At 40.4% G+C, this 14,742-nt stretch overlaps 1 protein-coding gene and 1 pseudogene across 1 annotated transcript in view; both read right to left on the minus strand.

Annotated features, from left to right (window-relative positions):
* Positions 1-1,004: 1,004 nt before the first annotated feature.
* Positions 1,005-14,742, minus strand: part of LOC148020523 (pyruvate dehydrogenase E1 component subunit alpha, mitochondrial-like) — a 64,483-nt gene continuing 50,745 nt past the window's right edge. The window contains exons 7-8 of the mRNA XM_087698284.1: positions 1,714-1,860; positions 1,005-1,625 (exon numbers count right to left, since the gene is read on the minus strand). Of these exons, the coding sequence (XP_087554410.1) occupies positions 1,431-1,625; positions 1,714-1,860 (342 nt within the window). The 3' untranslated portion in view covers positions 1,005-1,430. The remainder of the gene's footprint in view (positions 1,626-1,713; positions 1,861-14,742) is intronic.
* LOC148020524 (uncharacterized) lies at positions 1,818-14,144 on the minus strand (annotated as a pseudogene).

The following is a 14,742-nucleotide window of genomic DNA, read 5'->3' on the forward strand; positions in this document are numbered from 1 at the left end:
TATGAATGCATTGCCTTAGATAATGTAAGCTTTTTAAGTGAGTTTTTTAGTTGCTCATGCCCATAGACCCATGGGAGTTGGGTTTTAGGGTTTGACAATACATCTAAGTGTGGTAGAGCTGATGTCAAGTCCATTTGGGGACTTGATAGAGATGCAATCCAAACTACAATCAAAAGGTTGGCATCGATTAATATCTAGCTTATGCAAGCTCATCCAAGTCGCCATATGTGAATACCAACATCCCCTTTCACCAACTACTGCTAGTTGTTTGGAGGTGGTCAATGCCAATTTGGGATCTCCCTCATGTGAAAGATTTGGGATCTCCCTCATGTGAAAGATCACACAACATGTACAAGGTCATTGCTCAAAAAGTGCCTTCACAATCATTGGCATTGCACCCAACTTAGCTCTAATGATGGGTTACACAATGGAGGACTTCCTGTCAATCATGTGTAATATCATTATAATTCAAGCCGTCATAATATTTTTCTATCCCAAAATTGTATTCAACTTACCATGCTTTAAATCACTTGTTCTCTTACTTTTCTTTCTAAAATGATTTCATTTTATAGGCTGCAACTACTTCTGCCCCACTATTTGCATTCAACGTTTTGAGAGAGAGAGAGAGAGAGAGAGAGAGGACCAAACTCAGGGTAGCTCAATTGTTAGGGCAAAGACATGTTGACCAAGAGATTTGAAGTCCAAACCCTTCTCTGTGTAATCATGTAAAAGAATTCAAAGAAATGAGAACTACATCTCAATCAGTAAATTAGTATTCTAGTAGCATACTACTAGGCTATGGATAAAATCACGACATGGGCATCCCTTTAGTCTCAAGACAATGAAAAGTCCTAAGATTATGAATGTTAACCAACAAAACATAATACGCCACTTTCCAAGCTCCATTGAAGGGATCATAAATTTAATATTCACCCTATGCTACTAGTTTCATAATGAATCAAAAATCCATACCATAAAGGGACATAAAAATGTGTAATGCACATAATGAAAACATTTTTATAGGGGCCAAAGATAACCAACCTTCATACATTCTCCATCATGTCCCATAATGAAAACATGATAACAAATCTTCATACATTCTGCATTATGTCCCATCATATCTATCCATACACACATGCATCCTTAAATACCTATCCACTACAAAAAGAGCGAGAGAACAGTACGAGAACACTAGGATAAGTACCGCAACAAGTATATCGAGGATTGATCCACGGACATAAGCTGCATCTGCATCGCCCACGAGCAAATCCACGTTGTTGATTTAGGAATAAGCCGCACAAAACCACGTTGTTGACATCATTTTGCTTTAGGATTTATGAGTAGGAAATTTGAAGCCTACAGGTTCTTGTTGACACGGAACGTTTCATATTTACAAAGGCGTCGGCGTATCTACAAATCGATTTCACACTTCACAACACTTTGTGAGTCCTGTGCTTTCTGTCGCAGCCATATACAATCAGACCAGCATCTTGCCTGTAAATGCTTGTCATCAGCTCCTGCTCTTGAGGAAAGGGCGCCGCTTTGGCTTCTGCCAGTCTGTCCTCCACATCTTTCTTTACTTGTTTGTCGATGGCTCTAATCTCATCTTCAGTCGCTGCCTCTTCCTGCGCGCAGGCAAATTCTCCTTCAACAGGAGTGGCCTTTCCCCTGAAACCCAGCAGAATAAGCGCGTGACATCATAAAATTACCTACCTTCAGGATGAGACTTCGAAGGTGCTCTATAGGATCGCGCGATTGCCTGATCTTCTTTATTTCGTCACGTGTTCGGTAAGTACTGCCAGGATCAGACATACTATGGCCATGATATCTGTACGTGTCGCATTCCACGACAATAGGCCCCTGTCCCAAAATCCAAAGCCACAAGAAAGAAAAGTGATCGTTAACAGCAGTGCAGTGACTTATTAATTTACCGGACTTTCCCTATAAACTGTCGTTTCCACGCATTCTGCATACTTCATAACGAACGTGTACAAGCCCTGCTTGTCGAGTTAACGAGTCAGTACACAGCATTTCGCATGACCAACATGGCCTCACTGTAGCTGCGGCACAGCCGACTCTGTGCGAACATACAGATGTAGAATCCAGCAAAAGCAGCAACACCCCAACTCAGGCAACGATAGACAGCAGCAAAACACAATCACGGTAAGTTTTGTGATCATCCCAACGAAGGTATTAAGAATTGGCTCACAATATACTGATCCAAAGCCCTCATCGTAGTGTGCCGTGGATCCCACTCCTGTGCTGAATAACTTCGCAAAAACTGAATCGAGGAGTGGCTACATGAGACACACAGCCAAACGTCCACAAGAAGGCACCTCCTATCCAAATACCAGCCGAGAAAGTAGGCAAGAACTGCACTAGAAGTTTTCGTAAGTGCAGAACGAGGTGCAAAAAGAGCTGGCAGCAAATATATATAGAACACAATGAAATGGATGCAAAACTTTTAGCCTCTAGGCTAAAATACCGATGGAATAGAACTGAATGTAATTTGTCGGGATGCAGCATATATATATATTTGTATATATATATATATATATATATATATATATATATAGGCTAACTTGGCCAACGTACAGCCGACTAAGAAACGTACAAACTCAACAAAATTCTGCTGATCCCATTTCAGAGTTGCACCTTTGAACTCAACAACCCCTCTCAATGGCATGTCAGGAAACAAGAGCCCTGTCCTGTCCCCCAGTGAGCTGAGGGACTACAAAGCCATGAACAATTGACTGAGGATAAAAGTGACAGTCCCCCGCTCATCCAGAGAGAAGAAAAATCATGGTGGCCTAACTTCAACTTTATACAAAAGTTCTCAAAGGCTGTTGAGAGTAATGCGTTGTTGAAAACATGTGCTTGCACTGTGCCACATAAGCACTTATGCCAATTTGAGGGTAGCTAGCTCAATCTGCCCCTGAAAATAGGAAGTAGTCATAATGTGACCATCCTATCAACAATGCCTCTGAGCATATGTGAATATGGATTCCCCGCCCTTAGCTAAAACCCCAAAGTGTTCCCTCATATGAGCTCAAACAAGAAGCCAATCCTACTCTCTATCGAAGAATAGCCCATCATGAACCTAGATGTCAATCCTAGCTCTAGGATTTCAAACTACTAAAATTCAATCGATGTATCAGGAAATACCCCTCTCTAGATCTTGTGCATCAATATAACTATATAGATGAGGTTCACCTATCCCACCTCACCACCCTCTCACACTTCCTCTCTGGAGTCTTGAGGGATAACCACATCACCAACACTAGAAAGCAACAGAAGGAAGGGCAGCCATGCCTTCCTCTTCTTCATAGACTACGAGCCCTTTAGTGCCATCGAAGAGGATGGCGACTCATAGGATGTGTCAGAAGTGGGCGCAACAATGGAAGCATAGAAGACTTGTCTGGCACTCACCTTGTATCTTTCATTGCTTAAGTTTTATTCAACCCACAAACACACCCAAATTAATAAGGAATGCACCTATCTTATATAATCATTGCCTTTTCATGACGAAAGTTCCCCACCTACAAGCACCCTTTTCCTCGTGTCCATACGATATTTAAGTAGGCAAAATGGGCATCATCAAAATCCCATGTAAGCACAACTTCCTCATGGTTGTCCTAGCCCCAATCATCCGGAAGAGGAGTGGGAGGTTGAGGACACTCAATAGTGACAGAAACCACATATCATAATTGCTTCTACACAAACATGCTTTCATAATAGTACTCCAGGTTAAGTAATCAAGACCTTGAATATGAAGTTTGTCATCACTAGAACAGCAAGGAGGAGCCATGTAGAGAGGATATGAAGAGAAGATTAAGAATAGAGAGAGAGAGAGAGAGAGAGAGAGAGAGAGAGAGTACAACCAAGCACAACACAGGCTGCATGAAGTGCATGTTAACACGCAGTGTCAACAGGAGTCGATCACAAAACGTCACAAAATCCAGGAGAAGCAGAGTGACAACAACCAATCAAATACTGACAGAGGCTAAAAATACAATCACCCAGCTTGCAGGAGCCTGAATTGCAGAAAATGCAAATTCTGAGTACAAAAATGCAGACAACAAGAGAATTAAATGAGGTCATGCTGCTTCAAAATATTGCAGAAAATGAAAAGGCAGACTGCAGCATAAAAAACAGAGAGAAGTGGACGCTGAAAACAGGCTGAAAGTTTCCAGAAACTGGTCATCTAGACTGCAATAGATAGATGAAGGCAAAGTAGCACTAGAAAACTGTGAGGGCACAGAAGTGGGTGCAGTGATGGAAGCGTAGAAGACTACTATAATAGATTGCACAACACAAGAAAAAGAGAAAACCAAGGAAAATAGAAGAACACAAAAGAACACTACAAAGGGAGAAGTTAGAGATATGCTAGGGAAATGGAATCCATATACAAAATACGAGGTGGGCCGGGTACAATACTGAGTCACTAGCTATGTGGGCACTAGCATTGACTCCCTCTCTCCATCACGACTTGCACTTGAATTTGCAAGTGATGAATGAATGACTATGGAGGAGGGATCCTGAATATATAGCACAAAAATCTACCATAAATATGATCAGGTCAACCAACATTAAATGCTGGTCAACCAGCAATAAATGCCAAAATCACCGTAATAATGACACATAAAAAATGCCTAAAATTGCTATAATCCCTACCGAGAGAAGCACATGCCCAAACTCACTCATGAGCTGACAAAATTGCTAATAGGAAAAGTCTGTATCCTGCTTCTTTTGCTCCTCCATTTTTCACAATGCCACTAAGTCTTTGCAATCCTTGCATAGGTGGCCCTTCTTTCCACAATGGCAATGGGTCTTTGTCTTCTTCTTGTCACCCCTCTGTGATTTGGCAAATGCCTCATCATGGCCACCATACCGAGATGGAAGCCTCCCCTATAACCTCAAGGATGCCTCATGCTCAAGCAGCATGGAAGACATGTGTAAAGCTAACTAGTGTCGATGAGGTCTGGGCCCAAAGAGCATTGGCAACTCCATCAAACTCCCCAAGGAGCTTTTACAATACAATCCCCACTAAATGAGCTTGTGCAAGAGCAAACTACATGTACCAAACTTGATCCTACACCTATATAACACGAAGTAGGAATGATTGGATGCTGTCCTTCAACTCGAACTTCATTTGCTAGAATTAACCATAGAGAGTCACAACTTGCATGGTTGATGGAGCCTTGTACAACATCTGTAACTTCCCCCACACATCTAAAGCTGTCGTGCAAGGGGTAACCACTAGAAGAACCTTTTTAGAAATGCACCTAAGAAGAGTAGAGCAATATGGTGTCATGTGATTTGGAAGGCGAGACATAAAAACTCACATGGAGTGTGCTTGATATTTATTGCACTAGGCATGTTAGGAATATGGATGTAATCAAGTTGATAAAGCCCTTAAGTTTAGAACTCCAAAGTTTGGATGTCATGACTAAAGTTGTAACCTATTTGCATGAAGGATAATCAAAGGGGTTAAATTTGGAAAAGAAAGCACGACTTTTGTGGAGTATTGGGTAGCCACAGTCGTGGAAAAAGAGGGCAGGGAGAGGGCACAATTTTCAGTTTGATCTGGAGGCAAAACGTGGACAGCAAACAGGGGCCTTGATTTGGGTTAGTTTGGTGAACTGCATGCATAAACTTTGGGGCTCATGAACTGTGAGAAAAGAAGTATACACTGCTGTATTTCATCAAGGGAGGTGGAGGACTGATCAGAGGACAATCTCTTCACTGCTGTTTATTTTCAAGAGAGGCCACAACTTGGAAAAGCCTTCATGCCAATGAAAGGGACTATTCATAGAGAAGAACATAGCATTCTAAGTGTTGTTTTGAACTGTATAAAGAGTAGCAGTGGATTGTTTTGAATCGAGAATAGTTCACTGCTGTCCTGAAGTATGAGAGGTATTTTGGGCTGAATTAAAGAGCTGTCTATAGCTTAGAATGAGCTGATCTTCCTCAAACAAAATATACAAGGCTAATCACGATTAAACAAAGACCATTTTAAAATAATGTATATAGGCTGTTTTTAATGAAGAAAAGTGCAAGGCTGATCTGTTTCAAAGACTACAAGCTGTTCATAAAACTTCTAAGCCAAAATTAAATACATTTATGACTCGCATTGGAATAACGGAGTCATAAGGCAGTTGAAGCTTTACAAGAGTTACAGGTATCTGGAGGTACGAGATGTAGTTATCATACTATTTGCCTTGTTGTTTCTTGCTGTTATTTGGCACTGGGTGTATTGGGACCTAGATCTGTTTCGCGATGGTCACACGCTTGTGGGGTGAGGATCTATTTTTCTTGCTTGTAGGTTCTTATGGCCCTTCAGACTTCAATAAAGGAACAAAGTTGTTGCTTTCTCATTCACCCCTAGCCACTTAAGTACTCCCGGATACTTAGTGCTAATGCTACAACGATGAGAGTTCAACAATCATAAGAGACACAACAATCATGAGAGATATTGTAGAAGCAGATGTTGTATGACGGGCAATGTGAGGCAAATTATGCAAAGACTTGGGATGTCTAAGCATGAAGAATCACTAAGAGATGTGCTCGTCAGTTGTAAATGAGCTGAAGTGATTTGATGGATGAAATGTATATAAGTACCTAAGGATATATGCAAAGAAGATGGAAACGATTGGAATTCCTAGTCTCGGAGATTAGATCACGTGTAAGCAATATCCTGGCAGATTGTCACCAGGTGGTGATACTTTTTTACAGTTGCTTTTCTTATTTACTTATATAAATATTTTATTTTTCTTTTCTTTTGTTGCTGTTGCTTTTTACCCCCAAAGTTCTCTTGGAATAAGCCGGGATCTTTGCATGGCCAAAAGAGGTAGCCATTGGGACAAATTGGACTAATGGTTTGTGTGAGTCTTAGGACCGATTTCATATTGAATGGGCACTGAAGAATAGAATGCCAATGGTTTGGGACTGTGTGCTTAGCCACTAGAGATGGTGCATGACAATGAGCCTGGTCTTGCACATGTCACAATGCTCACGGAATAAAAGTCACTGTAACTGAGCCACATTACACTTTTTGGTGTGGTTGCAATGATAAAAGTTGCTCAGAACAACTCGAGGAATGCAAGGGTCACTATCCCTAAAATTTAGGGAGTTACTATTTTTAGACCCCAAAATTTGTTTGCGTCATTATCTTCGTTTTTGTACGAGGATTAATTCTCTAGTCTATGCCGAGGTCAAATTTTGCACTGATCATGGAGAACTTTAGACTAGAAGGTTTAAATGGAAAAATTGTTACGTGTATGCCATGTGGCACAAATTCCCAAAAGAGAGAGAGAGAGAGAGAGCATTAAAAGAAACGTAATAGGCATAAGGGACAGACCTGAGAATGAAGTTTTGAGGAGCTGAGGGCAGATTGCTATAGTTTCATTAGCTATGGAGAGTACTTCTTCGTCTTTGACTCGTGTCGGAGGTAGAGCTTGCTCCCTTTGAGCAACTCTCTTCTCAGAGGAAATGCTTTGCATGATGGGTTGATTCCATCGAAGGTACAAATCTGTGTTTTCTTTACACTTCTGTTGAGGCAAGAGCCTCACTGTCTAGGTTCAGGAGCAACTGTTGGCTTCTCCAATGCAGGAACTAAAGGAAGTAGTGACCATACCACATAGGAACAGGGTTTATCAGCCCTAATTTAGTGTTGTTTTGGACATGATGGACAATAAGAACAGTGAATTCAGAGATCTGGACAGTAAAAACAGTGATTTCAAAGATCTGCAGATTGCAATTCTGCACATGAATCATTGGGATGTTGTTCTAGATACGCTGGACAATAAGAAAATGAATTCAGAGATCTGCAGACAGCAATTATGCACATGAATCATTGAGTTTTGGTCACAGAAAATGCTTTCCTAAAAGGGATGTTGTTCTGGATACGCTGGACAGTAAGAACAGTGAAATCAAAGATCTGCAGACTGCAATTTTGCACATAAATCATGGAGTTTTAGTCACAGAAAATGCTTTCCTAAAAGGGATGTTGTTCTAGATATGCTGGATAGTAAGAACAATGAATTCAGAAATCTGCAGACTGCAATTCTGCACATGAATCATTGAGGTTATGTGTTTTGGAACATTTCATTTTTGTAATTTTCCATCTTTTAATTGATAAAGAAATACCGAGAGGGGCACCGATCTTCCGGGCCAATCTGGTGTTGAGCGAGGGAGTGAGGTTTCTGTTTGTGTGTGTGTGTGAAAAGACCAGGTGTTAATTGAAGGAACTACCACTTTATGTGAGTCATAGACTGGTTTCACAGATCATGGCTCCAGCTAGGATAAATTTAAGCAAGCGCACAAGGATGAATATTTCATGGAAGATGTTGGAGGGGTGACAAAACAAATCTTATTGGATTGGGTTGCTAAGCCCAATTAGTCAATGCCACTTTGCGAGAAGAATAACTATTTTCACAAGGAACACAAGGTATACAAGAATCACAAATGCAAAACCAAGTAGAGGAAGATGCTGAAAATACACTAATTTGCAGCCTAACTTCTCAAGGAGTAAGATAGGTCCAATTCAATGATGAAGCAACAACTAGAGTTATACCAAAGAACCACTATTCAAGAAATCATTGGGCCAAAGCTACTACAGAAACTAGTCAAAGTAGTTAGTCTTAAGGAGCCATATAGACATAGACCAGAGATAAATGTAATGACAATAAGTCTTTTTCAAAATGGAAGATGGCCGGTTGACATGGATTATGGATGGAGATTGCAGGCTGCAAATAATACACCAAGAGATTTGTATGTTGCGTGTCCAAATGTAAAAATCACTATAGGAGATGTTCAAGATGAGTAACGTTTCTTTGTGCAGGATGTATCTACTTACCCTGTGATTCTTGGGCAGCCATACATTATTGCACTTCGTATGAAAACTAAGGTGTTAGATTATGGTTTTGTTAGAAGTGGGTGTAGTCATAAAAGTATGGAAAATTGATGTAATAGATGGCTGAACACAATGGACAAAGGAAAAGAGAAACACTGCAAAAGAAAAGAACACTACACAAAGAACTCAAAAGCAAAGAAATGCTCAGGAAATGGAATCCATATACCAAGATATGAGACAATAGAGATCCAATGTGAGTCATTGGCTGTGAAGGCACCAGCACCAGCTCCCTCTCTCCAACCGAACCTAAGGAGATGAATGACAGATGATGATACAATGTGGATGAGGGAGTAGCCTAAATATATATGCCAAATCTAAGCCATGAATGATGTCAGGTCAGCCAGCAATAAATGCTATAAACACCATCAAAATGACAAATATAAAATGCCTAAAATATCTAGAATGTGCCCAACCCTCTCAAGTATGCACAAACTCACACATGAACTAACATATCCACTAACAAGTTCTACCTATGTTAGGATTAGAAGCAATGATGGTAAGTGTCTTGTTCAGTTTCTCACTGTATGTGTTACTCATAAAAGAAACCATGATAGCCTTCGTGAATACCACTACTCTCAGATACCAAAGAATTCAAAGTCTCTTGAGAGAGAGGGATTTTCATTGGGTGCCATTATATAGCAGGACTGATGGTACTTGAGGGAAAAAAATCTAGCATCATCTAGTCGGTACAGATGCTTTTTCTGCAGGATACAACATTTTCAGCAGATAGTTTATTGTATTTTCAAAAGCTTGAAAATATGCATAGAAATGAAAGGCAATATGTTCACAAGGCTCTAAGAAGATTAAAGAAGAATGGTTTGCTCGAGTCTGATGAATGCATCTCAAGGGTTTTTTATGAGGTGTCTTATGTTGACAATATGGAAGCACTTGTAGCTATGATTTGTTCTATGCGGACCACTGGAGGTGAGATTGCCAAAGTATGCTCCATCGACATTTATAGGCTGATTGAAGATTTTGAAAGGCAAGAATACACATGTATGGATGTAAGATCAGAGGTATGGGTTGAAATGAGTATAAAACCACATGTCGCTATGAAGATTAAACCTGTTGCTTTGCCATTACCTTCAAATAGCAAGGAAAAGATAGAGCAAGCATCTCCACAGCCAAATCTTAAGGATCCGAAGAATATTGGGCATAAGTTTCTTGTAGAAACTTTGAAAGAGTTGAAGATTGGTTGTGGGGATTTTCTTGCTCATGAGGAAAAGCAGTGTTTTGTCGAGATCCTATCAAAGCATGGTAAGGCATTTGCTTTTCAAACACATAAGATTGGCTATGTGGATCCTAGTGTTGTTGCTCCGATGGTCATCTTTACTATGCCACATGTGACTCGGAATATGCAACCTATCCATGTTCCAAAAGCTCAATTGCATAAATTAGTTGAGTTGCTGAATGAAAGATAGGGATGGGTATTTTAGAGCCATCTTGAGCTCCATATTCAAATGGGTGGTTCACTATACCAAAGAAGAATGGTGTTTTATGGTTTATACACAATATGCACCCAATGAATAAGAACTATTAGAAATGTTGGAGCTGGTCCAATTTGCATGAGCTTGCAAAAGCCCTTAGAAAGAGCAATTCACTCCTTGGATGATCTTTACTTTAGGTATGATCAATTCCAATTCGCCATTGAAAGCAAGGATTTAACGACCATGAAAACTCCTTTTGGATTGGCAAGAATGTATACCTTACCATAGGGAGCAACTAATTCAATTGCGCATCTATGGACCATATGGGAGATAGCCATGTCCCAAAAAGATCAATGAAATTGGGAAAATGGAGGTATGCACTATTGTTTTAGACTATCTTATTTGATGTCAAGGATACACTCTACCAATTGTTGAGGAAAGGTCAAGGTTTCCAATGGGGCAATGAAGAAGTTGAAATATTTGTTGCAAATAGTACCAACACTAAGAAAAGTTGACTATAAAAGTGGAAGGCCTATCCTTGTTACAATTGATACTGGTCTTATAGGGATTTGATGGGCTATTCAGCAAGATGATAAGTGAGGATGCAAGTATATAGTGAGATTTAGAGCCAAGGTATAGAATCAATGACAAAAAAAGTATCCTCGAATAAAAAGGGAGTTATGGGGACTTATTACAACATTAAAGTGTGACAAAGAATATTTTATTGGAGCTTCAATTATTGTTGAAGCAGAATGCTTACTGCTAATGGGCATGCTTGCTAGTTGTTCAACTCCAGACATTGCAACGCTACAACAAATTGCATATATCAAAACCTTAAACCTAGAGTTTCGTCATATTGTAGGCAAAGATAATCCAATTATAGATGTGCTATCAAGAGACAAGTATGAGAATGAGAAAGATATGATTTCTAAAGGTAAAGAAATTGATCATGCAAGTGCAATACTTGATCGTATGTGCTTTGTTTCTTCGATTAAGTCTTTCTTAGAAGATATATATGATGGTGAATGGCTGCGGACAGGCCGTTACTTAAGCACATTGTCAAGGTAAGAAGGATGGACTAATCAAGGGTTCAATAGCCTTTGAAGGAAAGCATATGGGCACTGCTTGAAGAATGGGTATTTATGGAAGTATCCAAAGTAACGAAATTGTACTCGACTAAGGGTAGTATGTGACAAAGACACTCAATAGTAGATTATGAAAGAATTTCATGAAAGCGTATGGGCTAGCCATAGTGTTTGAACTACGTTTACTAAAACAAAATAAAGATACTGGTGGGAAGGGATGTACAAAGATGTGTTGCAAATTGTGGAAACTTGTACTACTTGCCCAATGTATTCATTAGTGTGATATCGTGATGGGCTACGTCCTACATATCCATTGGCTATGCTCTATAAATGGGTGATTGACTTGGTGACTATGCCTATGGGTCTTTGGCAAATGCATTACATTGCACTTGCAAGAGAAGATCTTATAAATCAAGTAGAAGGACAAGCTTTAAGAGTGAACACTATGAGTGTGGTATCCGAATTTCTTTTGGAAGATATAATATGCCGCTATGGTTGTGTTGGAAAGGTGATAGTAGATAGACATGAATTGAATGTAAAAGAAGCTAGAGAGTTCTTCTCTAGGATAGGGATAAAGCTTGCTCTCGAATTAATGTATGGTAAGAAGCCTACATGCTCATTGAGGATATTGCTACTACTTGGAATGTGCTACCTTGGGAAGAAGACATGAGTAGGGAAGACCTTCTTGCACTTTGTATCTGGCAACTAGAAAGAAGGCCTTAAGATATTGAATTTGCGATAATACGGTCATATTTGTTAGGTACAAAAGGTACGATACGGTACGGTACGATAAAATACGGTGCTAATTGGTACCTTATGATTATATAAGGTACGGAACGATATTAGTACGAAAAAAAACTAGATGATTTTTTAAATAACAAAAATCATAAATCATTAAATGATAGATCATAGAATACATGTTTAAAGTGGAAATAGCCATTTCATTACAAAATAAGATGAATACATAAGGGTGACCATCGCGGTCGCATGGGCTACGCAAAACATGCGATACAACTACAGTCTTGTATATTTGATACAAAAAAAAAAAAGAAACCTATGTCATATGAATCTATGATGAGGCATCACTATCATCATCATCATTAGAACCATCTGAGTGCTCATCAAGAGAGTTTGAAGATGACTCCTCGGCATCCGATGATGAGACACACTCATACTCATCCTCGCTAATGAGGTTACCATCATCATCAAATGATGGCTCCCTAGGTGGCGGCTGTATAGGCAAGGGGAGAATGTCATCATGAGGCACAGGATGTGAGCTACTAGAGCCCCACCTTACATATGTCTGCAAGCCACTCGAACCACCTCTCTTCAATGATGGAGAGCATCGAATGACCATGCCCTTGCTACCACCTACTCGAACTCCTCGCCCACGAGTATGTTGACTGCGAGTGTCACGAGTATCTGCTGCTATAAGCTCTCTATAGAGCTCTACAAAAATCATCTCCTCCTCCTCATCCACCTCCTTATGTATACTCGGAAGAGTGTCGCCCATCAACTTGAATGTATCAACATTCACCTACAAAATGCAGTGATGCATGTAAGATTGATCATTGTAAATGCTAAAGTTCAAAGTTTAAAAGTTAAAACAACAAATTTTAAATGTTATGGTTAAGTATTTAAACTTTACCTGCTTTGGACTACCCATGCTCATCATACCTCTCATCATGCGTAAGTTAGTGCAGCAATAGACTAGCCGCTCTAACTGTCGTGTGCTAAGCCGATTACGAATCTTTGTGTGAATGAGAGAATAGGCACTCCACTTTCTCTCACATGCACCCGAAGAGCAATCCTGGGCAAGGACCCTCACGGTTAAGGGCTGAAGGGTCTCCAATGCATATCCAAAGTTTTGCCACCAAAATAAAGGCTTCACAAGCGACTCTCTCCTCCAACAAGTGGAAGAAGCAAAAGCCACATGTCCTCTCTAATCTGCATAGCATCCTAGCTCCTCTAGCACTCCATTGTGGTCATCGACAGAGACCACACGAGTCAAATAAGCAAGCTGGTCTGAACGGAACTCTCTATCATCCATGACCGCCAATGACTTGTAGGCCAGATTTACCAATGAGGCATAACCATGGATGGGATTATGTATCCACGCCCATCTCCTCTCTGCTATCTCTAAAACATGTGCACACTGTGTCTCTATGATCACTGTACAAGCACGTACCTCCACCAATGCCGCTCTAAAGAAGTGAACAAGAAGACCCATGGTGGACCCCTCGCAATCACTCATACGTAACACCCTATAAAAGGGAGTCACGACAATGACAATGACACGGACTTTTTGCCAAAACTGCTCATTAAGGCACAAGCATTGCATGGCTTTGGCCTCCTCTGTCTCATGCTCATCCCACTCATTCCATAGATTGGACACCACTGTCTAGCGCAAGGCGGACCGTACCTCATAAAGGCGCTCCAGCAATAACCACATGTAAGCAAAGCGAGTTGAGAAAGGCTTCTCAACTCCAGTGTGCTATGCTCATGATACATCACAAGCACCTTTACCTTTACCGTGAAGAATGTGACAATTGATATAGCTTTGTGGACCACCCTCTTCATCCACTTAAGCTTCCCAATGTCCTTCATGAGCAAGTTCAAACAATGACTTGCACATGGAGTCCACACAATCGTAGGGAACTTAGCCTCAAGCAAACGACCCATGCGCCGACAATTCGATGCATTGTTGGTGACAACTTGCACCACATTTGAGGGCACCAACAATCACAATTTACAAATTACAAGTTATGTATAAATCAAATTTCAATTATGAATCATGATATTTATTATTATCATAATGAAAGAAAGTAAAACAATTTTAAAACGAAAATTGCAATGTATACCTCAATGATAGCTTGTCGAATGTGGCGGTAGATGAATGCGCCCATCGTTTTTCTCCCCCTCTTGCCGGTATCTACGGCCCGCAAAAAGTAAGTGCCGAGTGGACATAAGACGAGTATGTTGATGATGCCCCGTTTCTTACGATCACCCCATCCATCGGTGAGAATGGAGCAACCATATTTTATCCATGCGGCCCGAATAGGATCAAGGGCTCTATCAATCCTCTCCTCTTCATCAATCTTTCTCATCCTCATGTCGTCGTATGTGACACCGGTCCATCCTTCACATGGATCCACATTGGCAATGGCTTTTACCATCTTCTGTCATTGCTCTTGCTTTAGGACATTGAATGCAAGATTACACTCAATCACCGTGCATGCAATTTCAATGTCTGCAAGTCGTTGCCTTTCTCTAAGAAAGGCAACCGATTCACGCATATGACCGGGAGCTTGAGAGA

This window comes from Lygodium microphyllum, chromosome 18 (genome assembly GCF_053477565.2).
Source record: "Lygodium microphyllum isolate KBCC chromosome 18, Lygodium_microphyllum_v1.1.10, whole genome shotgun sequence".
NCBI lineage: Eukaryota > Viridiplantae > Streptophyta > Polypodiopsida > Schizaeales > Lygodiaceae > Lygodium > Lygodium microphyllum.